The sequence below is a fragment of the Podarcis filfolensis genome, assembly GCF_964270895.1.
Source record: "Podarcis filfolensis genome assembly, chromosome: 4".
Lineage (NCBI taxonomy): Eukaryota > Metazoa > Chordata > Lepidosauria > Squamata > Lacertidae > Podarcis > Podarcis filfolensis.
The window spans coordinates 63,508,420-63,535,229 of NC_139607.1; the positions used below are offsets into that span (position 1 = coordinate 63,508,420).

The 26,810-nt window shown below is 44.1% G+C and overlaps 1 protein-coding gene across 10 annotated transcripts in view; it reads right to left on the reverse strand.

The window, feature by feature from the left end:
• Positions 1 to 671: 671 nt before the first annotated feature.
• BCL9 (BCL9 transcription coactivator) overlaps positions 672 to 26,810 on the reverse strand; it is a 103,090-nt gene continuing 76,951 nt past the window's right edge. For 6 of the 10 annotated variants that reach the window (XM_083611455.1, XM_083611456.1, XM_083611454.1 and 3 more), the window contains exons 3-10: positions 22,717 to 22,793; positions 20,255 to 20,551; positions 17,969 to 18,285; positions 14,902 to 15,091; positions 14,071 to 14,167; positions 11,654 to 13,886; positions 4,428 to 4,688; positions 672 to 2,826 (exon numbers count right to left, since the gene is read on the reverse strand). In XM_083611455.1, the coding sequence (XP_083467581.1) occupies positions 1,733 to 2,826; positions 4,428 to 4,688; positions 11,654 to 13,886; positions 14,071 to 14,167; positions 14,902 to 15,091; positions 17,969 to 18,285; positions 20,255 to 20,307 (4,245 nt within the window). In that variant the 5' untranslated portion in view covers positions 20,308 to 20,551; positions 22,717 to 22,793 and the 3' untranslated portion in view covers positions 672 to 1,732. Of the gene's footprint in view, positions 2,827 to 4,427; positions 4,689 to 11,653; positions 13,887 to 14,070; positions 14,168 to 14,901; positions 15,092 to 17,968; positions 18,286 to 20,254; positions 20,552 to 22,716; positions 22,794 to 24,722; positions 24,806 to 26,810 lie in introns of all 10 variants that reach the window. The other 4 variants (XM_083611453.1, XM_083611461.1, XM_083611459.1 and 1 more) reach the window with 1 other exon arrangement.

A 26,810-nucleotide genomic window follows, 5' to 3' on the forward strand; every position in this document is an offset into this window, starting at 1 on the left:
GAACCTGTTTTGTGTAGCTGGAGAAAACTTGACACATCACAAATATGGATCTTCCAAAGGAATACTGGGGGTAGGTGAGGTTAGTTGTTGAAACAGACTTTGAAAATAAAGAGGTAAGAAGTCTCAAGGTTTTTATATACAAAGGTGCTAGCTCACTGGCCCTTTCCTAATGAATGTAAACAGATACCAAACTCATGGCTGTTCAAATATTCAGTTGATACTATGATTGTATTACAACTGATTCCGAGGAAATGGGAGTTACTACCTACAGCTTGATCAGTACTCAGGCTTTGGAGTTGGAGATCTTCATCTGAAACTTATTTTGGATTACTGAAGGTAAACATTTTACAACTTAATTCATTTTCTGGTTGCCTGACTAGAGTGGATATCTCTGTTCCTGAGCAGCTGCTCACTGCTAGGGGATCTTCACCTGTGCACCCGTGTTAAGGCTAACCTGCCCCCATGACAAAGGTGAGACTGGTAGCACAGCCATGCCCTTCTACACCGAGAGAGGGTGAAAGGGGTTTAAGAAGCAGCCTACCTGGTGTGCAACATAAAAACCTTATCGGAAGGATGCGATCCGAAACTCATATACGCAAGCACTTTAAACCCGATACAAACAGGCATATTTAGAAGCAAGCTAGACTGTAGCAAAGGAGGAAAGAAATAGCTTTTGTAAGAAACAATATATTTTATTTTTCTGACACCACAGCCCTGGCAAGTGGTTTTGTACCAAATTTAATGGAGGTTACACAGAGAACGTTTTACGCTGGGGAACAAAAAAAAAGATAGCCACAAAAAAGGTCAGGATAACTTTTAGTGTCTGTTCCACTCCCACATTAATAAAGTCACCGGGGGGGGGGGGGGTCCTAAGAAAAGGAGAACGAACAGTAAGACTACTGTAGAATGTAACAGTGTCAAAGTCCAGCCTCCTCCTGAAAGTAGCAACACTCTCAGAATGAGAAGGGGCTCTCCTACATATACTCCCCAAAAATAATACAATGTATTGCAGCTGCCAGAGGAGGAGACAGTAAAGGGAGGGGGGGCAAGATGCCTTTTTTTTTTTTTAAAGAGTGGGAGGGAGAGACAAAGGTGCTTGATAGCACTCCATAATTTGAAAAATATGTCCTTAACTTATTTTTTTTTAAGATTCCCCCTCACTGAACTTAAGTTCCTTTTGTGCTTTTCATTAATACTCTGCTCTGAGGTCGTAGTTTGGTTTTTCTATACATTGGAGTTGAAGGAAAATAGTCCAAAGTTCTGAAGATGGATTTTCCACCTAAAAGTAAACAGCCTCTCACCCCAAAGACTAAAGTCTCTGCTAAAATCCCTTTTACAATATAGTACAGTACACAAAAATAACCCCCCCAAAATAACCAAGAGTCCTGGGAGAAGCCAGTCCAAAGGACGTAAACATACAGAGAGAATGGTGCAACTTGTGACAAATGGCAATTCTCAAAATACAGCTACAGATTCTCAAAGCAGGTGCCATCACAGGATATCCAAGTACACAAAAATAATTTTTAAAAAATAAATTTTAAAAAAACAACCTGTTAAAATGAATTCATTTGTTTTCAGGTAATTCCATACATTCGAGATTTCCCAAAGCATCCTCTGGTCTGTTTTTTTACCTATTGCATGGCCAAACTGTGCTCCTGGAGCTCTCAGGCAGCCCTCAGGACCTGGAATCTCATCTCAACAAGGATCGAACCATCCAGTCTTATGTAGCAGCTTAAAACATCATGTTCCCTGGATTTCCAGGGCCTTGGCTAAATCCTCCCATTCCTACATCAGCAGCCATTCCCCGGGGTCTCATCTGTGGAGGAATCATGATGTTCTGTTGGGGTCCTATCATGCCCTGCATTGACATCATCATACCAGGTGAACCCACAGGTCCCGGATGGCTGTAGAGCCCAGTAGGAGCGCGGTCCTTGCCTGGAATCATGCCTACTGGGTTGCTCATTAGAGTGGGCTGGCCAGGCATGGTTGGTTGTGCTGGTGACATCATCCGATGGTGAGGTCCCATCATGCCTTGTTGCAGGAAGGCAGGAGGTCTCATTGGGTTGTGACCTGGCATGGATGACGCTCCTCCAAGAGAAATATCAGGTGCGCCCACCGGCCCCCCCATGCCAGCTAATGCCAGCCCCATTCTCGGATTCTGTTCTGCCATCATTCCCTGCATGTGAGAAAACCCAGGCCCAACACCCTGTGGCTGCTTGCGGCCCGGTACTTCCCCACGAGGGAAATACTGTAGTGTCTGGCTAGGCTTCTCTGATGGAATAATCCTGGACAGGTCGAATTCTGGTATTCCAGTAGCTCCAGGGCGAATCACTTCCTGCAGCTCCGGGTCAGTAAAAACTGAAGGCATGTTGTTTCCTAGGACAGTGAAAGAATCGGGTCCTCCGGGACCTCCAGACTTGCAAAGTGCGGGATCCGTTGAACTTTGGGGCATGCTGGTGGGACGTCCCAGAGGTCCCTCACCGTGGAAGCTCATTCCAGCTGGGAAGTTGCCTTGTCCTCCACTCGGTCCATTATGTGGAAATGGCACCTGCTGGGGAGGGGACTGTACTGGAGGAAACCCCTGTGGGAAGCCCAGGCGTCCTTGAGGTACCATTGGTGGATCCTGGGAACCATGACCCATCATTGGATTGTGTGACATCAGGCCAGGGACCCCATGAGGAGGTATACTGGGTCCCATAGCATTTGGAGAGGGCATCTGGTTACTGTGAGTTAGAGGCTGCGTCATTCCCATTGGGCTAAGAGTTGGCATCGGGCCCACCTGGTTGGGACCTGAACTGCGAGGATTCTGGGGGTTAATGCCCATTCCTAGAGAGAATGGGAGGGGGGAAAGGTTAAGATTAGAGCAAGTAGGTGATAATACAAAAAGCTTTCAGGAATGGCAAGTACTGCATACGTGAATTCTAATGTGGAAATGAGTAATCTATGGATAGCTAAATATCTCATTGCTATACTACAGCCTCACATAAAATAAGGACCACGTCGAAAGCACACCAACACAAAGAGGTTGTCCCAAATGCTGACATATTTTCAGTCAGAGACCGTTGCACATACTGGAATCTCTCAATACAAAGACAAATGTCAAAGGGGAGGTTTCATGCTGGTGAAGGTAACAACAATTGCTGAAATGAGGGAACCCTTTCCATTGTTGACTTCTCTGCCAAGGCAACCCGGTCAATCTGTAATAAGGCATGATCAAGGGTTCACAAAGGACAAGGGAAGCCCCAAGTATGCCCTAGAAAACATCCACCATTTTCACCAGGGTGAATCAGAAGTATTACGCAAGCTTAAAAAGAATGGGGGTAACAATTTGGTCTTTTCCTTGAGGTCTTCCATAGGTGACTGATACAACAGCAGAACAATGGAATTTAACCCTTCTCTAGAAGGGAAAACGATGCAAGTTTACTCCAAATCCTTCTGCAAGAAGCCACTAAAGGAGAAGGCAGTTATAGGAAAGGTCTCCAGGAATAACATTGCCTACAAAAAGAGGGGGTCCAGAACAGAGGCAGAGTGTGTTATTCTGGAGTCGCTTGGCACAGCTAAGCTCCAAATCTTCCACAACCATCTCACTACATTTTATTGTTGTAGGATTCTAGTCACTTGAAGCAATTTATCTCACTATTTCCATCAGGTTGGTTAAAAGAGCAAAGGTGTGTTTTTTCAAAATAGAAGTACTACCACCTAAAGTCTAACCATCCTGGAACCTGAATCAAGAACCTGGACACACTTAATCTAAGCCTCAACACCTTACTGTGAAGAAGAGAAGTTGTCACTCTTCTAAGTCAGCTTGACATAAACTCAACAGCTTTTAAAACTCCTCTTAATCCAACTGGAGTCAAACAAAATCTGACATCAATTCTCACTTCCTTGGGTAAAACTTGTTTCTGGGTTCTAAGAAAGACCCAACTGAAACAGCCACAAGCAAGTCACAGAACATACTACATCAATATCAGAATGATTCTTAGACTGGTAAGTGGCTCTCAGGTAAGCTATGATAAAACGTGATCACTTGAGACACACAGAGACATAATCCCTAGTCTTTTTTCACAAATTACACTTGGTGTAATAGTTTGCGCTATACTTGCAAGTCACAATGCTCCATTTTCAGTTAAAACTGTGAAAAAAAGAGAGAAGGGTATGATAATTTATGTAACTGCCTACATCAGCAGCCTCCTGCCAAACACTTGGGTTAAGTTACACAGGCTGTTTGCTGCCCCCACCTTAAGCTGTCCATCCTAGGTGAGTGGTTCCTGACAACTCAAATTTCAGTCAGGCAATTTCAGTGAAGCTATTTCAGTGTGTCACTGTTTTGCCACATGCAAGTTGCAATTTCATTAGCTTCTCCCTATGATATTCTCCAAACCACATGCTACCAGCCACAGCACACCTATACAGCATTTGTTTCTTACCCGAAAGATTGTTCATAGGTGGCAGGTTTGGGGAACGTGCTGGAGGAGAGTCATCATCTGAGGAAGCTACAGTCTTGATAGCGTCATGGTAGAGTGGAGTAGAACTGGGCATTGCAAACTTGGACATCCGGGACATCATGATGGAGAGAGGATTTTGAGAGAGAGTAGGCTCTGGGGGCATTGTGTATGGACTGCTAGAAGGAAGATTTCCAGGAAGAGTCACAGGAGCAGCCTGGCTAACCGTTGAAGGGGGTGCACCACCTAAATAAATAAATACAAGTTAGCCTTTAACAACTAGTCACCTTGCCTAGAATACTTTGGAAGTTTCACTCAACAGTTTCCTGTTGGGTCTGGGTTAAATGCCAATTTGACCATATGAAACTTATTTATATCAAATAATATCACTGGTTAATCTGGCCCTGTATTACTGACTACTCTGATTGGCAGCAGCTGTCCTCAGGGAGAGCGCATTCCCCCAGCCCTGAAAAAGGGAACTGTGCCCCTCGTTCGCTCCCTCACCCCTCTCTCATGCATACCACAGTACATCAATATACCACAAGGCAACTGCTCCATAATCAGGCTGTCTGCAGTTTATTTAGTATTTCATTCTCTATGGCACACATGTTACCCTACACTATACGCAACAGGAAGTTCATTTTCAGCCACACACAACACTTATGTACCACAAAGTCCATGTATCTGAGGACAACTAAGCCTTCAAGATGCTGTGACACTCTTACATTGGACGAAGAGGGTTCTGACTTAAGAGGCATCAATCATAATCCCACAAGTTCACCCCCACTGGCTTCTCTGCCAATATACCAAATGCTCATAGAAAAGCACACATCCCTAGAAGGAGTGGACTCTGGTCCCCTCTTGAATCCACTAAGACAACTGTATTGCAATGAAGTTGTTGTGAGCCGTCCCATGTGGTAGGCACTAAAAGCATAGGATATAAAATTTTAAATAAATAAATCTCTGGGACAATAGCAAGCCATAACAGCAATAGCAACTACACAGCCCTGTCCATCAATGGTCTTTCTGCATAAATGAAGCTTGAGTGTGTGTACATCAGGGACTAGATCTACTTTCTCCTGGTAACACTAGTCCCATAAGTACTTACAAGGATGATACTATAATCTGCAGTTATGCACGAAATACACACTGTATTACCATAAACTGAATTTCAGACCTTGTTACAAAATAATATGAATCAGGGTATTCAGACAAATCAACCAAGAGGAAGAACTAATAAAATAACTGCAGGAAAGGGAAGAGGAGAGGTTATTTTCATACTGGATCCTTTAAGCCATTTGCTTTTTGAGAGCCCAGGTGCCAGAATCTGAACAAAATGCTACTTTCCCTGCTAAACCCCAGTTTCTCAGCAATCTGGACAGCTCATTATAATCACATTTGCTAGAAAAACTATTTTACGCCCGGCAAACGCAACTACTATGCCTGCTTTTTTGTGTGCAGAACACCAGAATCTCTCAAGACTAGAATGACAGGCACTAACTGGATAATGCCCCTTGACATTCCTACCAGCCATAGTAGCTCCAAACATCTATGCATGCTTCATGCCATTCAGCAATGCCTGCTGCTGAGACAAAGGAGGGAGGACCTGGCTCACAGAGAGACCAGGAAGAGAGCAAGTGCCTTAAAAAAAGGCTCAGTTTCATAAATACAACTAATAGTAGAGAGAACAAACTTGCCTGTGCAAAAATGTACACCCTCCAGCTACCTAATGGTTGGAATCCCAACAAACGGAACAGTTACCCTGTGATGCATATATGAAGCAAAGCTGAACAGCTTGGGTGAGTTCAGAAGTTTAAACACTATTATTAAATGCGCTGTTTCACATAAGAGCACTAACCAGCTTACTAAAAGTTCCATTTCTTATTCAACATTTGCCTAATGTTCCAAAAACTTATCAGAATGATCAGCCTTCTCTACTGTACTCCTGGCGAGACAGGATGGACAGATCTTTCGAATTCGAATCTGGCTCTTTGTTGGCCAGTGATCCACATTTTATAACACATACCTCATTAATACTTCCACAGCCACAGATAGAACCAACAATCCTCCAATTAACCCAGGAGGGAGAGGGGGATTGACAGTTAATGAAACACCATGGGACTGCCCCCCCCTGCTTGGGGTGCGGTTGGTTGGGTTTTATCTTCTAGGGATACTTACCCTATCAGACCTCCACCTCTTTCCCATACCATTTTGACCCAGGAGTCCTGGCCCAAGGATGACTTGTTATTGAGGGGATGTTACCCATTTATTGGGGAGGCTAGTATGGGATCTGGGATTTCCACAATTGAAGGGCTAGGGAGGAATGGCGGTGGGGCTAGATATCTCTATCGGCGAAGGTTTTCGAGATGCAGTGATCCTCGAACCCCTTCCAATCTACGCCCCATCCCAAGGGATGAGGGTAGGGAGAGCAAGGATTACACACCTCCGTCATTGGTGCTGTGCAATGCCAGGTCCATAGGCAACAAAACCGCCACCATGCGTGACTTTTTTGTCTCGCAGGGGATTGACCTGGCTTGCGTGACAGAGACCTGGGTACGGGAAGGCGAAGTAGTCTCCCTACATGAGATAACACCTCCAGGTTTCTCTGTCCTCTATCAATCGCGGACTGTGGGTCGGGGGGGAGGAGTAGCGTTGTTATTCCGGGAGGATTGCTCTTTCAGAGCTCTGCCATCACCGGCGATCTCCAGCATTGAATGTGTTGTTCTCGTATGGGGCACCAAGGAGAGCTTGGCTGTCTGGCTGGTGTACCGACCACCCAGCACACCTGCAGCCACCCTGTCAGACCTGCTGGAGGTGGTGGCGGGCTGGGCCTTGGAGTTCCCAAACCTACTGGCTTTGGGAGACTTCAACGTCCATGCCAATGCCGCTCCCTCCTCACAGGCTCTGGACCTAGTGACTTCCATGGCAACACTAGGGCTCTCCCAGTTTGTTTTGGGCCCCACTCATCAAGCAGGCCACACGCTGGATCTGATCTTTGGGGCTGGCATAGATGTGATCATGCTCCCCGCTGTGGAAGTGCCATGGTCTGATCACTACGCTCTGAAAGCCAAGATTGACTTCCCGCTCCTCCCCGGCTCGGGTGGCGAACCTATTTGGGCTCGTCCGCGAAAACTGATGGATCCTGATAGATTCCGACAAGCCTTGCGGAACCCTGCTCCTCCTGGCGACTCATTAGATGACCTTGTTGAGGACTGGAATAACCGGCTCTTGGCAGCCATTGATGAGATCGCGCCTAAGCGCCCTCTGCGACCCCGTCGAAACCGGGCACCTTGGTTTACTGAGGAGCTCCGGAAAATGAAGCAGGATCTCAGACGGCTAGAGTGAGTATGGCGACAGACTCGTGACGGAGCCTCAAGAACATCTTATAGGACGCTTATGAAAGCCTATGAGATGGCTATGAAAGCTGCTAAGAAATCTTACTTTGCAGCTTCCATTGCATCCGCTAACTCTCGCCCAGCACAACTTTTTAGAATAATTAGGTCAATAACGTCCTTAGGAGGACAACCAAATTTAAGCACAAATTCGACCCACAGCTGTGAGGCATTCACGAGCTTTTTTGCGGAGAAAGTCCTGTTGCTCCGCCGTGACCTCCCTGCCAATTTAGATACAGTGAATGAACTGGAGGCCCCTCGACTGACTTCAGGTCCAGTGTTGGACCATTTCGATCGGATACTCCCTACTGATGTGGATAGATTCCTCCAAGTTGGTAGATCCACCACTTGCCTCCTTGATCCGTGCCCGTCTTGGCTGATTAGGGAGTGTCCAGATGTTGCGCGGACCGCCCTGGTTGAAATTATCAATTTGTCCCTTGACACGGGGACATTCCCAGGGGAACTGAAGGAAGCAGTGGTGTGTCCACTCTTAAAGAAAACTTCATTAGATCCCTTAGACCTATCCAATTACCGCCCAGTTTCAAATCTTCCATACCTGGGTAAGGTAATTGAGAGAGCGGTTGCTGAACAGCTTGGTAGGTTTCTGGAGGAAACATCGGCATTAGATCCATTTCAGTCCAGTTTCTGTCCTGGTTTTGGGACGGAGAGGGCTCTGGTTGCCCTAACAGATGATCTCCGTAGACAACTGGATCGAGGCGGGTCAGGACTGCCGATCCTTTTAGATTTGTCAGCAGCCTTTGACATGGTCGATCATGATCTTCTGGACCACCGCCTCGCAGACGTGGGGATACAGGGCATAGCCCGTAACTGGCTGTGCTCTTTTATCTCTGGTCGGGGACAGAGGGTGGCACTAGGGAGGGAAGTGTCGTCGCGCCACTCCTTGGTGTGTAGAGTGCCGCAGGGCGCAATTCTCTCCCCAATGCTTTTTAACATCTTTATGCGCCCCCTTGCCCAGATTATCCGGAGCTTTGGGCTGGGCTGTCACCAATATGCTGATGACACTCAGATCTATCTGCTGATGGATGGCCACACCGACTCGGCCCCGAACACACTGACCAGATGCTTGGAAGCTGTGGCTGGATGGTTTCGTGGGAGCCGATTGAAACTAAATCCTTCGAAGACAGAGGTCCTATGGCTAGGTCGGGATGGCATGGGGATGAGGGACCAACTCCCTTCTCTTGCGGGGGCCCAATTAGTGCCATTGCCTTCCGTTAAGAGTTTGGGTGTAATCCCTTTCCATGGAGGCGCAAGTTACAGCAACAGCCAAGGTGACATTTTTCCACCTTCACCGCATCAAGCAGTTAGTCCCTTACCTATCCCGCCCCGACCTGGCCACAGTGATCCATGCGACGGTCATCTCCAGGCTTGACTACTGTAATTCGCTCTAAGCGGGGCTGCCCTTGAAGCTGTCCCAGAAACTCCAGCGGGTACAGAATGCTGCAGCAAGGCTCCTCACAGGGTCTCTGCCATGGGAGCATATTCACCCAGTGCTTTTCAAGCTGCACTGGCTCCCGGTGGAGTACAGGGTCAGATTTAAGGTGCTGCTTTTGACCTTTAAAGCCCTTCACAGCCTAGGACCCTCGTACCTACGGGACCGCCTCTCCTGGTATGCCCCACGGAGAGCCTCAAGGTCCATAAATAACAACACCCTAGTGGTCCCAGGCCCTAAGGAAGTTAGATTGGCCTCAACCAGAGCCAGGGCCTTTTCAACTCTGGCTCCGGCCTGGTGGAACGCTCTGCCTCATGAGACCAGGGCCCTGCAGGATCTGATTTCTTTCCGCAGGGCCTGTAAGACAGAGTTGTTCCGCCTGGCCTTTGGCTTGGAGCCAATTTGATTCCCTCCCTCCCTTTCTTTTTTCTTTTCCTTCTCCTCCTGCGATGAGGCTACATTTTAATATTTTAATGTTCCATTATTTTAATGTTGTATTTTATTTTTGTTTTTAAGTTGTAATTATTCATCTTGTTTTTATTATTGCTTGTAAGCCGCTCTGAGCCTGGCCTTGGCTGGGGAGGGCGGGGTATAAATAAAAATTTATTATTATTATTATTATTATTATTATTATTATTATTATTATTATAACAACAATGCACTATGAGCTATCACTGCGTATTTTTAACACATGTCAGACAAGGTCAATGTTTTCCACTGTCAACCCAAGTCTCTCAAGCAAGATTTCATTCCAATTGTGATGGAATGAAATCAGGAGTGTCTGGATTTGTCTGCAGACAGAAGAAATGGCAGTGACTATGCACTGGCTGCAAATCCAGCTACCATCAACCAAAGCATCAAGATGAGAGAGGGGAGACGGAGAGAAACTTGTTCCAAATCTAGTGTTTTTCAATGCGGTCTCAAATGCTATTCTATAGTTTCAGAGTTATTTCTAACTCTTACTGAGTTTTATCAAAATGTAACTTAGATAATGTGTACTATTTGTCTAGAATAAAGTGTATGTAGGTCCTAATAAACCTAAAAATGTTTTATCACAATAAAACCCATTGGAGAGCTGGGCCCCAGAGCTACAGGAGAACTCCAAAAAGAGGGGTGGGGGAAAGCATGCCATTGCAGTGATTACTCTGAAACAGTAGAGGGCAATGCTGTCAAAGTGTTGTCTTGGTTGCCTTCCTAATTCCTGGAATAATGTGATTTCACAGACTGAAGAGCTCCCAAGGCTGGCTCCATCAAACAACTGCATGCAAACATTGCGCACCTGGGGACTTCCTTTATTAGAACCTTGCAGGATGAGAACAGCCAGTTGACTTTAAGCTATAAATCTGAAAGATTCAATGAGACTTGCAATTCTGTAGGGCAAACAGAACCATGTGAACCAAGAGAGGGACTTATATTTTGTAAACCATTGCAGAAATCAGCTGGCATCTACCTAAAAACCATTCACAGCCAAATCTGTGATCTAATGTTAAACCAACTTCCTCCCAGGAGGGATCTGTGAAGCCAAGCAAGACACACAGTTTACCAAATGCTGTTTACCATCTGAATTGTTCGGTGAGGACAACTCTTCACAAAATGTCATGGTTTCAGGAATTTATATGCAATAATCCTTACAGTACAAAAATACTACAGGAACCAGCTTGTGATATGCAAGAGAGCTGGTTCTAAGTTTCCATGGGAGGAACTCTCAAATCCGCAACAAATTTGCTTCAGAGCAAGGCAAAGGAGTTTACTTTCCCCCCTTTTCACATCTATCCCACTTTGGCATACGAGGTTGGATCCAGACATGCATGCCCTTCTGAGAAACATCTCAGATCCAACAGAGGTTCCTGCTGAAGGAAAGGAGAGCAAATTTTGAAGTTACCCCCCTGAGGCCTCCAACAACACTTCCCATGGTGTTCCAGAAGGTCCCTCAACTCCCTAGTAGCTACAGAAGGAACTGCCTCTAGCAGAGTGTTCTGCAAATAGAACTCAATTTACCCAACACACGATACACTAGTAATCACTCCAAGTCTACCCTGTTTCAACCTAGCCTGTATACAAAAGACTATGTTTCTAAGCTAGTGAGAGTAATCAGTCTGTGCATCCATCTCTTCACAGTTCAATTATATCCATACATCAACTAGTACTATGACAATATCTTTACAGGGTTGTGCCCAACCCTTTACAGTCTTGTGCCCAACACAAAGCAGTTTAAGAGCGGAAAGGTAACAAGCTAGCCTGCCAAGTCTGGTGCATCAGGTTGTCATTAAAAGGAATCAGAGCAGAGTTTGTTTAAAGGAAAGGTAGCACCTTACTGACTATAAAGATAGTGAAGAAAAAGGATGGTAGAGAAAGCGAGCACAACTGACCTGATTCAACATTTCCCATCATGGCTGGTGAAGACATGGCAAGAGACGCTTTGTGGTTGGGGGGTATTCCAGGACTCTGCAGTGGGGGCTTTGGAGATGAAGTCCATCCAGGAGAAGGTGCAGGGAGGGACGGAGACTTGAGATGGACAGGAGAAGCGGCAGCAGAGCCCATAACAGGAGGAGATTTGATTGAAGCAGCAGCTGCTGCAGTCGGCCCTGCGAGTATCCCTGCCAGCTGGGATGGAGTCTGGGGAGACTTGAGGTTCCCGGAGGGCGAACCCAGCATGGGAGACTGGACCTGGCGCATGGTGGGGGACTTCAGTGGATTTATGCCGGGAGAATGAACCTGGCTGGCACCTACGGAAACATCCAAGGGCTTGCGTCCGAGGTTGCGTTGAACAGGAGGAGCTGTGTTGAGGCTGTTTGGGTTGCTGGAGGGATTCAGAGGTAGTGGTGGCATGTGGCTAAGCCGGTTGTTAGTCCTTTGGTCGGGCCCCATTTGTTCTCTGTGATTCCGGAGACCAACACCTGGGCCCTGAGACATAGGATGGAAAGGTCTCGGGCCCATTCCATAGTCCTGCTGGGGATGCTCACCGAATGGCATGGGCACCATTTTCTGCTGCGAGGGGAGTATCTCCGAGACACCTGGGCGCATTTTCATCATTTCCTCCGGGCCCACTCCAGCTTCCCTCATCTTCTGAGGTATCATTGGTGGATTGGAACTCATGTTGACATTCAGATTCACATCCCCCTTCATGCTACCAGGGCCCATCCCAAATTCCAAGTCCCTACCAGCTGCCATCTGAGGTGGCATCCCTTTGGGGAAATCTCCCCTGGAGGGGCTCATGGACCCTTCAACCGGCATACGTGGGAAGATGGGGTTATTGCCGGGCTCCATGTGTCTTTGAGAGGGAATCATCCGGTTCATTTCCATGCCAGGCCTGATGCCTTCAATGCTCATGCCAGGGGGAAGTCCTAGCTGTTTTTCTGCCAGCTGCTGTTGAAAGATCTCCTCAGGCAGGCCCTGAGGATTGGGGAACCTCTCCCCTCGCCCAGGCCCACTGAACACACCTTGCCCAGGAGGGAAGTTTCGGCCATCTGGCATTTTTGGCACATCTTCCGGCCAAGGGACACCTGAAAGCCCGGGTCTAGAAGTGGCGTTTGGGACATTGGGACCCTCTATGTCAGGGTTTATCATTCCAGCAAACCCAGGCAGCCGCATCTGACCACCAGGCACATTGGGATGGGGGGCCATACCCCTTGGGGGCAGTGAATGGGACATAGTCATACTTTCAGGAAAGGGCTCTGGGCCCCCAGGACCCCAGCCCTCACCTGGGGTCATCTGGTATGGAGGTGGGGGGCCTCTGACCAATCCTCGAGGCCCATGCTGGTGAACCATCATGTCTTGTAAAGAACACTGCTGTACAACCTGCTCCTGCTTCCTCCTCTTTTCTTCGTAGAACTCCTGTTGCAACTTCAGCCAGGCCACCTGCTCGGGGGTCATGTGATCCAGGTGCTCTGGTCCTATAGGACCAGACTGAGAGTTTAAGGATGGTGGCCCAACTTCATCTGGTGAGAAGGGCATGTCTCGGTGCCCTGGAGGGCCAAAGGGAGCCCCTCCTTCTGTCCGGGGTCCTGGCCCTTTACCTAAACTTTGGGATTGAGCCATCAAGGCCTGTATTGGCCCTTCAGGCTTCTTTTGGGGACCATCCAGCACTCCAGAATTGGGCGGGGGAGGCCCAGCTTGGCCTCCAGTGAACTCCTTCTCATCTGGGAAAAGCATACGCTGAATATCTCGCAGAGTCTGCAGGGAACGTTCTCTATGCTCCAGCTGCTCCTGGGACAGTCCATCTGGATTTTCACCCATATTTGGTGGGTCCCCACCAGATACCTGCTGGTTGGGACCTTTAGGGTCCGCAGTGGAACTGTTACTTCCTTGGGAAACTGGACTAACGGCTCTATTACTGGGGGTTGAAGTTTGCCCAAATCCTTCAGTTTGTAGAGGGGTGGAGTTTGCAGGACTTCCTGCTGACATCACTTTACTTTCTAATCCAGGATTGTCCTGCTCAATAGGACATGGAGGGCCAGTAGGTTTGGGTGCTGGTGCCGGCACTGGAATGGGTGGAGTCTGCTGCATTTTGGCATTCTGGGGAGGAGTCTGCTCTTGAGAAGCAGGCAGCTGCGATGGAGCTTGGGGCTTTGTATCATTTCGAAGTGGTGGAATCTGAGTGTTCTGAAGAAAAAGGAAGAAAAGTAAGTAATTTCACATGGCTCAAATGAAGCCTAGTTCTAGGGCAATAAGGAAGGCCAAGCTCTGAGTTCACTTTTCGCCAATCATGCTTTAATCATTCAGTCAAGCCACTGGCAGCCTCACCCCTCCTGCCCACACTGTCTTCTCCATCTGTTAAGTTACTTACCAAAGGTGCAGTGTTTCGTTCCACCTTGTTAGAGATGTTCTGAATGTGAAAAGATACAATGGTTTCCACTTGTCCTTTCAGCACAGCTTCTGCAGCCCTGAAGACAAACACAAGCAGCTGAAACATCACACGGCATGTCAGTCCCTGTCAACAAAAGTCTGCACCCCTTTCTGTAATTGATAACATACTGTCTTTTTTCTTAATCGCTCTTCATAGAAAGATTCCAGGACAGTGTACAAAACTAAGTGAAATTCGCACAATCAAACAAGATACAAAACAATATAAAATCTTAAGAACTAACATCAGGATAAAGTACAATTAAAAAGAAAATAATCTAAAATCTATAAAACCTTGGCAAATGGGAAGGTCCCCTGGTGCAAAAAGCTTGCTGGTGCCAGGCACACAACATTAAAAATGGCATTCCAAAGTCCGTTGGTTACCATTCAGTAGGCCCTCTTTCTGTAAACGTAAAATACCTCTACTAAAGAGGGCAACATCTAACGAAGACGTTATTTTATGATTTAATTGGTTTCTATACCACTCTCTATCTGAAGTCCTCAGGGTGATTTACAAATGCACAATTAAGTGCCAAATTGTCCAAAAGGCAAAACACAGTTTTTCATTTTCCTAGAAGGATTCTCTTTCAACGTAGAACATACATTCATGCCCTTCCTCGTGTGATGTGATGGAGATACAGGTACCTATTTAAGCAGATATGGTTGCAAGTGGAAGCCATGAATGGATATAACTTGTCATCGTGTATAAGCAGCAAACAGAACTAAACCAGAGGCTGTGGCTACTGCATTCAATGTAAACTAAAGTGTCACTTACTTATTAGCCATCTCTGTTGAAAAGACATAGACCACTTTGGATGGAGTCTTCTGCATACTACCTGGCTCTGAAGGGGCCGCCTGACCATGAGAAGGCGTGGAAGATCTTGGGGCTGAGGCATTTGAAGGAGCCAAGGAGTGTGCAGTATACTGGGACTCTTGTGATTTTGCATGGTCAGCAGAGCCAAGATCTGAAACGGAAGTAGTGGAGAGGTCTCAGTCTCAAAAAAGATAGCAAAATTCCATTCCCATCTTTCAGTAGCTCACTTAGTAGCACTTTCATTATAGATACAGTACAACCACCCACCATAAGATTCATTTGTTCTGGCATTTATATAAGACAATTATTTCTTATGAATGCCCATCCTAATATTGATAGCTGCCATTTACAACTTCAGGCTTTTTCTCCCATTTGCACCACAGCTTCTACTATTACACTTTGTGTGATTTAAAATCCAGTCATTCATAGTATACTCTTGTACATTTGTCAATTTCCACACATCCACAAGGAAAACTCTTAAGAGTATTTTGGCCTGGGGGCCACATTCATCTTTGGCCAATCCTCCAGGGTCTGAATGCCAGCAGCGGGTATAGCAAACCTATACACTTTTAATGAAAACTTCCGTATGTGTGCGCACACAAAGGACGTGGTTTCACCTCTCCTCAGCTGATCCACGAAGATCCCCCTCCCCCCGAAACAGGAAAGGAGTGATTCTCCATCCTCACCAGGGTATCCCCTGCTTCACCCACCAAAATATTGTGTATGGTTCCTCCCCCCCCCCTTCATCATTGATGCCAAAAATCATTGGGATCTCGGGGGCAGAGCACAGATCAGTCACAGCTGTTGTAAAAAAATCTGACTGGTTTCAAATCAGGAGTGTGTGTGGAATCCCCCACTGGCAAAGCTATTGAACCTTCCACATTTTTCAGCTAGATAAAACACTTTCCCACAGTTTGCCTCGAACTCAGATGGCCTGCCCATAGTTGTTTAGATGTTTTAGTTTAAGACATACTATAAATTCTATCAAGGTAAGGCTAACCTAGGACAATTGCTTCCACCTTGACACACCAACAATGACAACAGCACACAGGAGATTGTTCTTAGAAGCTTTACACCACTTTAGTGTATTTCTTGGGAAAGGCAATGGAGTCAAATCCTAGAGTCTATTCAAAATCAGTACAAAGCTGATGTTTAAGCAACATACGCATAGGCCAGAGCATTTTGGCTGTATAAATTTTCTCATCATATTTAGTGTAACATTTGCACATTTAAATGGCTCTTACCCAACACATGAGACATGGGGGTTGGTTCAGAGTCTAAGTGAGATTCAAATGGTTTCCGAAACTTTAAGAAGTCCACACCACACAGTAATCAAGTAATAAAGTTTCAAGATCCACATATGGCGATACAAAACTTTTTTTTTTTTTGCAAAACATCATAAGCAAAGTAAAATGAGAAACAAGTCATGTGTTGAAAAAAGTGCCGATGGGACGAAAAATGCCCTAATCCTCAGCTATGAACCCGTAATGATCAAAGCACCCCGAACTCGAAGGTGCTGTGCAAAAATTAAATACACAACATAATCTCACCTGTAGGCTTGCAATCAAATAACAGAAGGGAAAGCAAAAAGTAAAAGAAAAGAAGAGGAATTTTTTTTGGGGGGGGCAGATATAATTGCATGCTTCAGCTCGCTTGAATGCGACCCCTGTGAATATCTTGAGCCCAGCAGCCTCAAGACTGAGTAGAATTCAAGCAAAGCTTGACACATTTGGGCTTATGTGGAGAACACTGGCCACTATCACACGAATTATGTTAGCCACTGAAGACAGTCCCAAGCACATGTGATTTACATAAACAGCACTTCCACAAGTGCAACAACACTTGTAACATGAGCAGTTCCTATGATATTCCAAGCAGAACAGGACTTCTGAGATTGACAGATTAGAGCTGCATTCCGGTAGTCAAAGACACCATACAGAAGCAACAGAAAGACTTTCCCTACCCCAATCAAAGCTATATTTCAAGTGGGTGGAAATGATGGTCATCAATTATAAGCTGTGAAAATATCTGACTGCTCAGAGACCAGCCTTACTGAGCTGAGATATACAGCAACAAGCACTACTCTAGAGCAAAAATTCCTCTCTGGGGGCTAAGCTCCTCTTACTATTCCCATCGCATCCTGAAGTGGGCAAGGATGCACAGCATTAACCTAGTTCTTCCCAACCTATGAAACACAGATTATCATCTGTCCTACTCCAACTTTTGTTTCACAAGCTATTCCTTTCCTTATAGGCCTTCTCCAAGGGGACTAATGTTCCTCTAATGAGGTTTTTAACCCTCTCTATCCCAAGAGGGTCTCAGTGGATTAACATATCTATGAAATTAACATGTCGACACAATGAAAAAACAAAAATACCCACTTAAATATCCTACACACAAACAACAGATTGTGTCATTTTTGAGAAGGAAAGCAAAACCCATTCTTTTAACACTTACAGAAATACAGGCTCAGATTTTGATGGCTGCTCCTTATGTGACATTACATAATTCAAAGATACCCAAGCACAGAATACACTCAGATCATGTCAATTACGAATGGCACTTGGGCCTTTTTATAGTGTGGTGTTTGCATTTAAACCTATGGAAAAGACACCCTCATCCTGAGAAAATAAGACCTTTGCCTGCAGCGGAAGAAAGGCCCACTGCTAGGCGCAAATCAAAACTGACCACAGCATGCTGTGGGGTTCATGGGACCTGCCTTCTTATCAAGCATATCAAACAAAACACTCTTGAAAAGACAAATTGTTTGCCTCTTTTTACACTTGAGGAACTATTAGTTTAAAAGGGAGTCACTGTAAAGTTTCAGAACATGTGCTTTGGCAGGGAGCTGCTTTTTCCAAGTCTTCCAATCCAATTGTCAAAAATCTTCCTTCATGCCGATATACAAAACTGACTCATTTTGGCTGGTACAATTTCTAGGGTTCAGAGCAAGTTAAAAAAAATCACAGAGGCTCTCAGTAAAAGCTGACACCCACTCATTTTTCTACCCCTTCACATGTAGACATACCTTTGATTTCAGATTCATCACTGGGAGTCCCAGCATCTCTTTGTTCAAATGAGTCCGCTGAAATGCTCCTCTCTCTCTTTCCTTTCCCTTTTGAACCATTGCCAGCCCCGTTCTTCAACCCCATGCTTCCTCCTTGTCCTGGGAGCACTTTTGGTGTGTGGCCCCCACTCTTGGGGTCGCAGGGAGAGGGCTGGGATTGGCCAGTTGAGCCCCCCTGTTTACCCTGGTTGGAGAATTTAGAGTCCAGCTGGGGGTTGCCAGATGGGGACATCACTGTAGGGGGACGGACCATCACCTCCTGCTTTGATTTGGGACTACTGGAAAAGAAAGGTGGGGAAGAAGAGTAATTTGTAATAAAAGGTATAAGAATGCCAATTTACGCAGCAGTAGCCACCAGCTCAGCTTATTTTACAGAGTGTGGCCAGCACCGGTAAGTTAAATTCATCCACATGCATATTGTCCAGCAGCTATCTAAAAAAAATGCCTTATTATCCAGCTTGAGGTATTACTACTTAAGCAAACAGAGAAAGGCAGCAACTACCCAGATCCTAGGAAGCAGTCAGTCACATGGGGATGTACCTCTGTCACTTCTGTCAATAAAGACAATGGTTTCTATGTACAAAGACATGCCTCACACTAAGACCAGCACAAAGCAAATAAGCAGGGCACCATAAAGTTCACAATGCCACCCATCTGGATTCAAACAACACAGCTCAACTGTCGGGGGGGGGATGTTTTTCCATGAAAGTTCAACTGAATTTATACACAACTCTGAATTTCTATCCATTACCTGCCAGCGGAATGTAAGTTTTAAAAATGCTCACTTCAGTTACTTTCAACTGTTAGAGGCAAAAATTGCATCTTTCTGAAAACAAGTGCAAAAGAATATTGTAAAATAGCACTGAACTAGATTTCATCAGCACAGTAGATGTGAGGAAAATATATTGAAAAAAAAGAGCTGAATCTCAGAACTGATCCATAATTATAGTCAGACAATGTATATGTAGCCAACTTGCATGAAGAGGAACACACCAGATCAGGCGTAGACCTCCCTGATAATGGAAGCTGGTCTGTAAGATCACTCAATTTTTTTGAGTCGTAGATTACTTGAAAGAGCTGTAAGATGCACATGAGTGGCAGAAGATATGAATCAGCTCTCAGATACAATGTAATAAAAAAAACCCAGCAATAAAGATGAGAAGGAACCTACCCACCCCTTCCACAATCCAATAATACACACTGGGTACAAATTTGCTTCTGGGCACAATTCTTTTGAAACGGATTAGGTACAGAATACTTCAAGGATCCCCTCCACTCATACCATTCCTAAGATCATAAGGAGAGACCCTTCTCTGTGTCCCATCGAAGGTAGAAGTGTGGCTGGATGAGATATGAGAGGACTTGCTCCATGTCAACAACCAGATTACCATATTCATTTGGCCCATGGTTGGTCACTTCCTACACAGCTTTTCCCCCCAGTTACTGAATAACTGTTTTCCCCCCAGAAGGCTTTTATAATATGAGGCAGATAATGCTTTTTTATGATTTTTTAAACTGCTAACTCTGCCTCTTTTGCAATTATTTTCAACCATTTTCATGAAACTGGTTTTTCTATATTGTAAGTTATCCTAAGTGGGATGAAGTTTGGGGTATTAATGCTCTGATAAACTAATAATAATAATAATTAAGAGATCTGGTTACCTCAGGCAAAATAGCTACAATTTCCATTCAATTTTGTGTTCTAAAGATGTTTCTTTGCACTTCTACTTATTTTTTGGGGGGGAATGTTTTTGTTCTGTCTATACGAAGAATATGCTTGCCCCCTGAACACCAAGACAGAAGTGACATGGGAACACTTCCTCTATGTGCCAATATTTACCTTCCCCATAAAATGGAAGTGGAAGCACTGTGTGCTGTCAAGTGGAATGGTCAAAACTGTCACCCTCTCAAAGGCTGTTTTGTCAAATTAGAGGATTGAGCCAGAGATCCTCAATGGGGGCAAAAAACAACAAGAAAACACAAGCGACTACAAAATCAAGAACCTCAAAAGAGATTGCATAAACTTGTAATTTCTTACGAAATATCATATAAAGGCAGATAGAACCAGCACATGAAGAGAATTCTCCGTATCAGAATAAACTTGAATAGCACTCAGCAGATGAAACTCACATGACAGGGGGTTCCAATTAAAGTACAGAAGGCAAATAGCGATTCATGTCATAATGCCACCAGAGAGACACACAGAGAGAGGGAGAATATATATATATATATATGTATGATATTTACCTCTGGGCATTTCCTGATGGGGAATTTCTCACTTTGGGGTTACTGGAATGCATTGACAGAAATCCTAAGCACACAGCCACACGCACTGAGGGGGGCTTCTTGTCAAGTTCCTCTGTTGCTGCTGGCAGTTCTGAAGCACTTTCTGTCCCTTGCTTTCCTCAGTGCTGTCGGTCTGCTTGTCTTTTTCCTTTTTGCTTCTCTCTGTTGTTGCACTGGGCCTTTCCCTCTCGCAGCTCCAGCATTCTCCAAATGTGTGACTCCTGCTGTTGTGAGGAAGTCTCGCATCTCCAGGGCAAACTGAACCAAACCCAGTCAAAGAACAAAAAAAGACTATTAAAAAGGGGAGGAATGTAGAACTAAATGAGATCAGTATATGGCCTTTCTTCTCCACCTTTCTAACTGGAAGGGCAAGATGAGAAAGCTCAACCAGATGGAAGCTGAATGTACATTCCGATTATAAAATAAATGCTTTTCCGGTATTAGCTACGTAAGCAACCACCAGGTGTGCTAGATCTAACAGATGAGAGGGAGGAAGTTTCTCTGTACTCCAATCCAAGATCATGTACAAACACATTTATGTGTAGAGAAGCAAGTTGCTCGTATCAATCAGTTCAAGCTTTCTAAAAGTACTATGCAGGCCACATCACTGCAAAAAGATATAGCAACATTTTTAGAAGATCACACAATTATTAGCACATCTTAAAAACAGGTAACAATTACCCTAGTGAAACACAAGATGGTAATGGGAGGAGGGATCATTTCATGACTTCTGAATAATCAATATCCACCATCAAAATTACTGCATCGAAGTGCTAAGTATCCTATGTCAAAGTTGCTAGGCCCAATTTTCTAGACTACGGTCCATAAATACTATGTCTCAATCTACATTTAAATGAAAAGTTAGAAACATTGAACATTATGGTGTTTGAGCAGATTTTAACACAGGGCTTATTCATCACTACTATTACTAAAGGAATCAAAAATGTTTTTCTTCTTCATGCTGAATAGTTTTGGAACAATTTTATATCAGATTCAATTTATTATCACAGTTTTTATATCAGAACAATTTTTGTATCTGAATGAAAACTAGATTACCAATCTCTAACACTGGATGATAATATTCAAATTAAGTATTTTTTCATAATTCATAAGTTTATAAGCTATGAAGAAAGTAAAAGTCTAAGAAAGTAGTATTTACTGGTTAGATTTCTTTGAAACACAGCAGTATATTTTGAAAGCAAAACAACCCTTTTGTGCTGCTGAAACATACTGCAAGCTTTTTCATACGACAATGTCGTAATACTGAATTCTGTCACTCTATGACACAGCATCAACATATCTTAATATCAGAAGATAGCATCAGGACATTTAAGTTCTTTTCCTCCTTTACCATTCCTTCCTCAAATGCTTCCAAGTCTGAAGGAAGGAAGTCCTACAAATTTGGCAAAGGATCCCCATACTCGAAGTATGTAAGGCAACAGAGATTTAAAAAAGATGTATTATTTTTGCTCATTGCAAGGAGAGGAATGTGCCAATTAAATTTCAGATAAGGTCACAGGATAGCTATTACTAATGTTGATGCCTAAGAACCTACAAGAAATACAATCCAATCTGCATTACCAGACTGTATTTTACATAAGCCATATACAGAGTTATTGTGAGATCTTGTTCTCACAAGCACAGGACTCATTCTGCCTGAGAGCATATGCTAATACCCACAAATCAGACTTGGTGGTTTTGAGAAACTGAGACTTCTAGAAGCATTTTTAGTAGAAGTGGACAGGCATGCTTATTTAAACATTTTGGATGTGCCACATCTGAATCTGCTGTAAGCCAGGCTGTATTTCTACCCCTTCACCCGTAAAACACTCAAACACAAGATGGTAGGCATGCTTTCACTGAGGACAAAAGACCATAGCAGACTACACAGAATATGAAGCAGGAGATGAATTCAAACACTCCTGACTACTACAAATCATCCCAATATAATGGGCACTAATTTCACTTATCAATCCCAAAAGGCAAATTTTATTATTATTTTCTAGGTTAATGAAGCTAAAATGCAAGTCATCTTTTGGGACATGTTGGACAGGGCACATGTCTTACAGAAAAGCAAGCTTTGCCAGCCTCATTTCTGTTAATGCCACTGTCTCAGAAGAAACAACCCACAAAAGTTACTTTCAACCCAAAGTGCAGAGTTCACTGCAATCAGGACATCAATGGTCCATTCGTTCTTTTTGTAATATACTTATTATACGTAGCCATTTGACTTCATCCCTGGAGGCACACTCCATTGTCTCTTGAGACAGACGGATGCCAACAATATTATGCTGTCAAATGTTACAGCCAAGCAGACCATTATTAAAACCAATTTCAGTAGCTCATTCTTCAATATAATGTAGGGAACCCTGTATTTCTGCAAGCCTTTTGGCCTGTTCCCTTTGCTTCTAAAGGCAGCTTACCAGAACTCCAGTGTCACGACATTGTACTGATCATCCTGAAAATGGGTTCAGAAGCCCTTTGTAGACAAAAAGATCACCTGAAATAAGACAAAGCTTCATCAAGCAAAATCCACAGCAAAATGAGTTTTGCCCAAAGCAAAAGAAGATACAAGACTTACACCCACCCAGTTTTGGAAATACAGGGCCAAATTAAACTAACCAGTTCCACTACTGGAAGCCTGAACAAAGTCTCCTGTAGTGCAACAGGCCCCCCCCCACCCCTCAATGGCTTGAGGTGTGTGTGTTGGGAGACCCCCTCCCACAACAGCGCACAAGGGGAAGAAAGGGGAGATTGTTCCATCATGCAAGCAGAAAGCTTGCGCTGACAAAACATTGTTAACAGCATGACATTGTGTTCCTCCCACCGCATCTGGAAGCATACAGTACTTGACAGCTTATCTGCCCTGATGTTTAAGGATTGGTAGACAAGGTGTATTACAAAAGACCTGCTAAGGAGGCAATTGCTCAACAAGTTGCACTGAAACAGAAGAACTGTCTCATCCAAATGATGGAGAGATGGATGGAAAGAGGGACACAATCCTCATCCCAAAATTAAAGATGTAGTGGTAAGTAAAGAATGATTGAGGGGCACAGAAGTCTACTGCCTTGAACAGAATACTTGTTCCAGCAGTTACGATCCTCTTTTAGCCATTTAATATCTATTCTGCCAACAGTTAATGGGAACAACATTCAACTCTGAATTGTTATGTTCTTTTCATAGATCCATTGAAATACAAACTAGATACTCTGAGCCAGGTCTGAGGTACAAAACACACAGAAAAAAAACAGGATAGATCCTTCATGCTGCTGCTATTGAAAAGATGATCAGAAATGATGTGTCATCCCTGGATCTGTAGCTGATTAAGCAAAAATATTACAGCCTACTGCGCCAGCCAAGTTTCAGTGACTGATATGTAATTTCTGAAGAGATCTAAAAGTTGATTATGACCTAGACCTCCTGCTGTGGCATTTTCCAACTGGGGTACAATTCTAGAGAAAGCTTGGGTCAATATTATTTTTAAATATTGCATGTATTTTCAGCATTTTTGTATTATGTTCCAATTCCATCACTGTCTTCTTCACCTACTATAAGATACAGAGAGTTGCTGTTATCTATAAGATATGCTATGGAAGTGATTCTACAGTGCTAGAAGGCAACTCATAGCCAAGCTATTGAACAATAGCTGGAATACCCTTTGAAACCAAGAGGCGAAGAAAAATAGAGCTCAACTGATGCAAAAACCCAAATTCTTTCACAAAGTATTGTTAGCTTCCTTGAGTCATGAAAACTGATGGCTCTGCTGCCTATCTTCCTTTTTGTCCTTCCTCTCTCATTTTTTTTTACTTTGTCTTGTTCTCTTTTGTGCGGTGACTGTGTGCATTGGAGTGAGTGTGTCTGTCTACAAAAGAAAACTTTATCAAAACAGATCCTAGACAGAGGAGGAGTCTAGAGATGGCACACTGATGAATCTAAGATGGAAATGCGCAGAGTTCACACCTTAGAAGAAGCACTTCCACATTCCAAATAGGAATGCAGTCCATCTGCACAAATACGGCAACCCACTTCTATTTCAGCAGCAATACCCCAACAGATGGTAGAGCAGCTCATGCTGAAGCTGGAAACCTTACTGGAATCAAAGCAGAATGCAACCCAACAGTACATTCAATCCCAGCAATAAACCATCACACACAATTCAAGTGAGCAAGATCTACATGGCAAAGTGCAATATCTACTGAGGGCTCCTAGAAAAGACCATTAGTAGCAGTAGTGGTGGTAGTAGTTAGAAGATTCTGATTTAAAAAATACAAATTGGAGACCTTTGAGCAGTTGTGGATAGAGTAGTAAGCTGAAAAGCACAAATTGGTTAAACTGCCTGTTCAACTAGACCTGAACCTCGGCAAACTAGTAATTGCTAGATTGGGATTAGGCTCATCTAGCCCTGAACCTAAACAAGATGTGTACTTACCTCTCCCACCCTGCTCTGTACAGGAGTGTTTGGGTGGAGAATTGGACTCAGGGTAAATGTGCAGACACACATGTAAAAGCATCCTGCCAAGTATACAAGGAATAAAAGAAGTGACTAAACTGTAGTCCAGATCCAGCACAGCAAACTGCAGAAGTTGCCCACCAACTCCTTTGACCTTAGCACTGGAGTAATGAGTGGCTAGGGAAACCCAGCCAGATGGGCAGGGTATGAATAATAAATTATTATATTATTATGAGAGCAGAAGTAGTCAGATAAAGGACTCTGCCTGCTATTTAAGAGACTGATCTCTGAAGCACTTTATCTCCCCCTCTCAGTGCTGTGGAGCTCTGCCTTGGAAATAGGGGAAAGGGCTGTGTGCACGCTAGCATGTCTGAGAGTGTGCTCGGTGCCTGTATGTTAGGTGAGTGTGCACACATGCACATTAAGCATGCACAGGGCATTACCACGGCTGGCATGTGGCCCTCAAGATGGGTGGCTAACCAACAATGAAGCCGTCAGGTGAAAAATATATTGGCCACTGGATGTGCTATTTTCATTCAAAATCTTAAGAGAAGATACAGCTATATTAAGCCACTCTCTCTTACGAATCAAAATCCCTGGTTCGCGACAGGTTAAAATTACATCATGCAAACTTTGGAAGTTGCAGTTTCCTTTATGGCAGACAAAGAATAAAGGTTCCACAGCACACAAAGAGAAGAAATATTCTCTCCCACTCAGTGTACCTCTTTTCTCAGACGATTAATAGAGTTTGAGTTGGGCAGAAGCAACTGTTAAGAATAATGATTGGTGAATGGCCAAGGGTTGATATCTCTGACATACAATGTCCTATGATAAAGATCTGTAAGCAGAGATTTCTGTCAATAGTTCAATAAAAAATACATTATGACAGACACACACACACACACCCTGGTCTGCAAATGCTCAAAGTCCATGTTACACAGTTCCTATACATTTCTTTAGCATCCACAAAATATACCAATGAGGTACGTAGACTTGGAAGTGTAGTCTATATGATCTGTGTTTTCCAAGTATGTGGCAGTTTAACTGCTTCTGCAACACAGTCTCCTTCAGAGGACATTAATACACATCTCCAATGGAGACCTTCCATGCCATGTCTATCTAATACTAATACTGACTTTTCAAGAATAAAGCGCTTTTAGAAGACCTATAAAAGAAAAATGATAGCAGAGGAGTGTTTTAATCTCACTTCAGCATGTAAAGGTGGCAGCACAGAAGGAAGAATGCAACAGGTTTCTCTCCATCTTGGCAGTTCACTAAGTTTCAATGCAGAAGGTGTACACAACAGGTACTTTAAATCTAAAGCTGTAATTTTGCCTGCTCCCACAAGATAGATAATACTACATGCCAGGAAAAGGTATTCCATTTTAAAAAAAAGAATATGCAAGTTTTCAAGTTACAGAATTTGTCACACCATGTAATCATAGCTTGTATGCAGTAGAGACGTTAGCTTGGTGAAAAATGCAAGTAATGTAGGGATCTGTGTGGTTCTTAACCATGCAACTGTGCGTTCCAGTTGTGCCTGGTTGGCAGGAGGGTGCAGAGAAGAGAAAGCTGGAACCTTAAGATCCTAATGGCACAATGAAACCAAGTCTACACAAAAGTAAGTCTGACTGAATCCAGTACGGCTTATTCCCAGTTAAGTAGGACTAGGATTGCAGCCTAAATCCCCTATGTTGAGAGATATTGAAGAAATGTGCATATCAGGAATGCTTTGATTTCATTTCCTTGCAGTTTCCCCACCAAAAACCAGTCTCTCCCAAGGTTCAGGAATTGTGGGTGGGGGTCCTGAGGAGGAAGGAAAATCCCTGAAAATCAAGAGGAGGCACCTTCTCCAAAGTAGAAAAATACCTCCACTCTTATTATGGGGCATTCCTTCCTCCTCAGCCTCCTCATCCCACAGCTTATTGCATTCAGCAGGGTAGGAAAGCCTGTTTCCTCTAAACCTGTTCCACAGGCTTTTCTCTGGATTCATCCCACCACCCCTTTTCAATTTCTGTGCATTAACCTCAATGCTCCCCTTTAACTGGGAAACTGGAATGAACATCA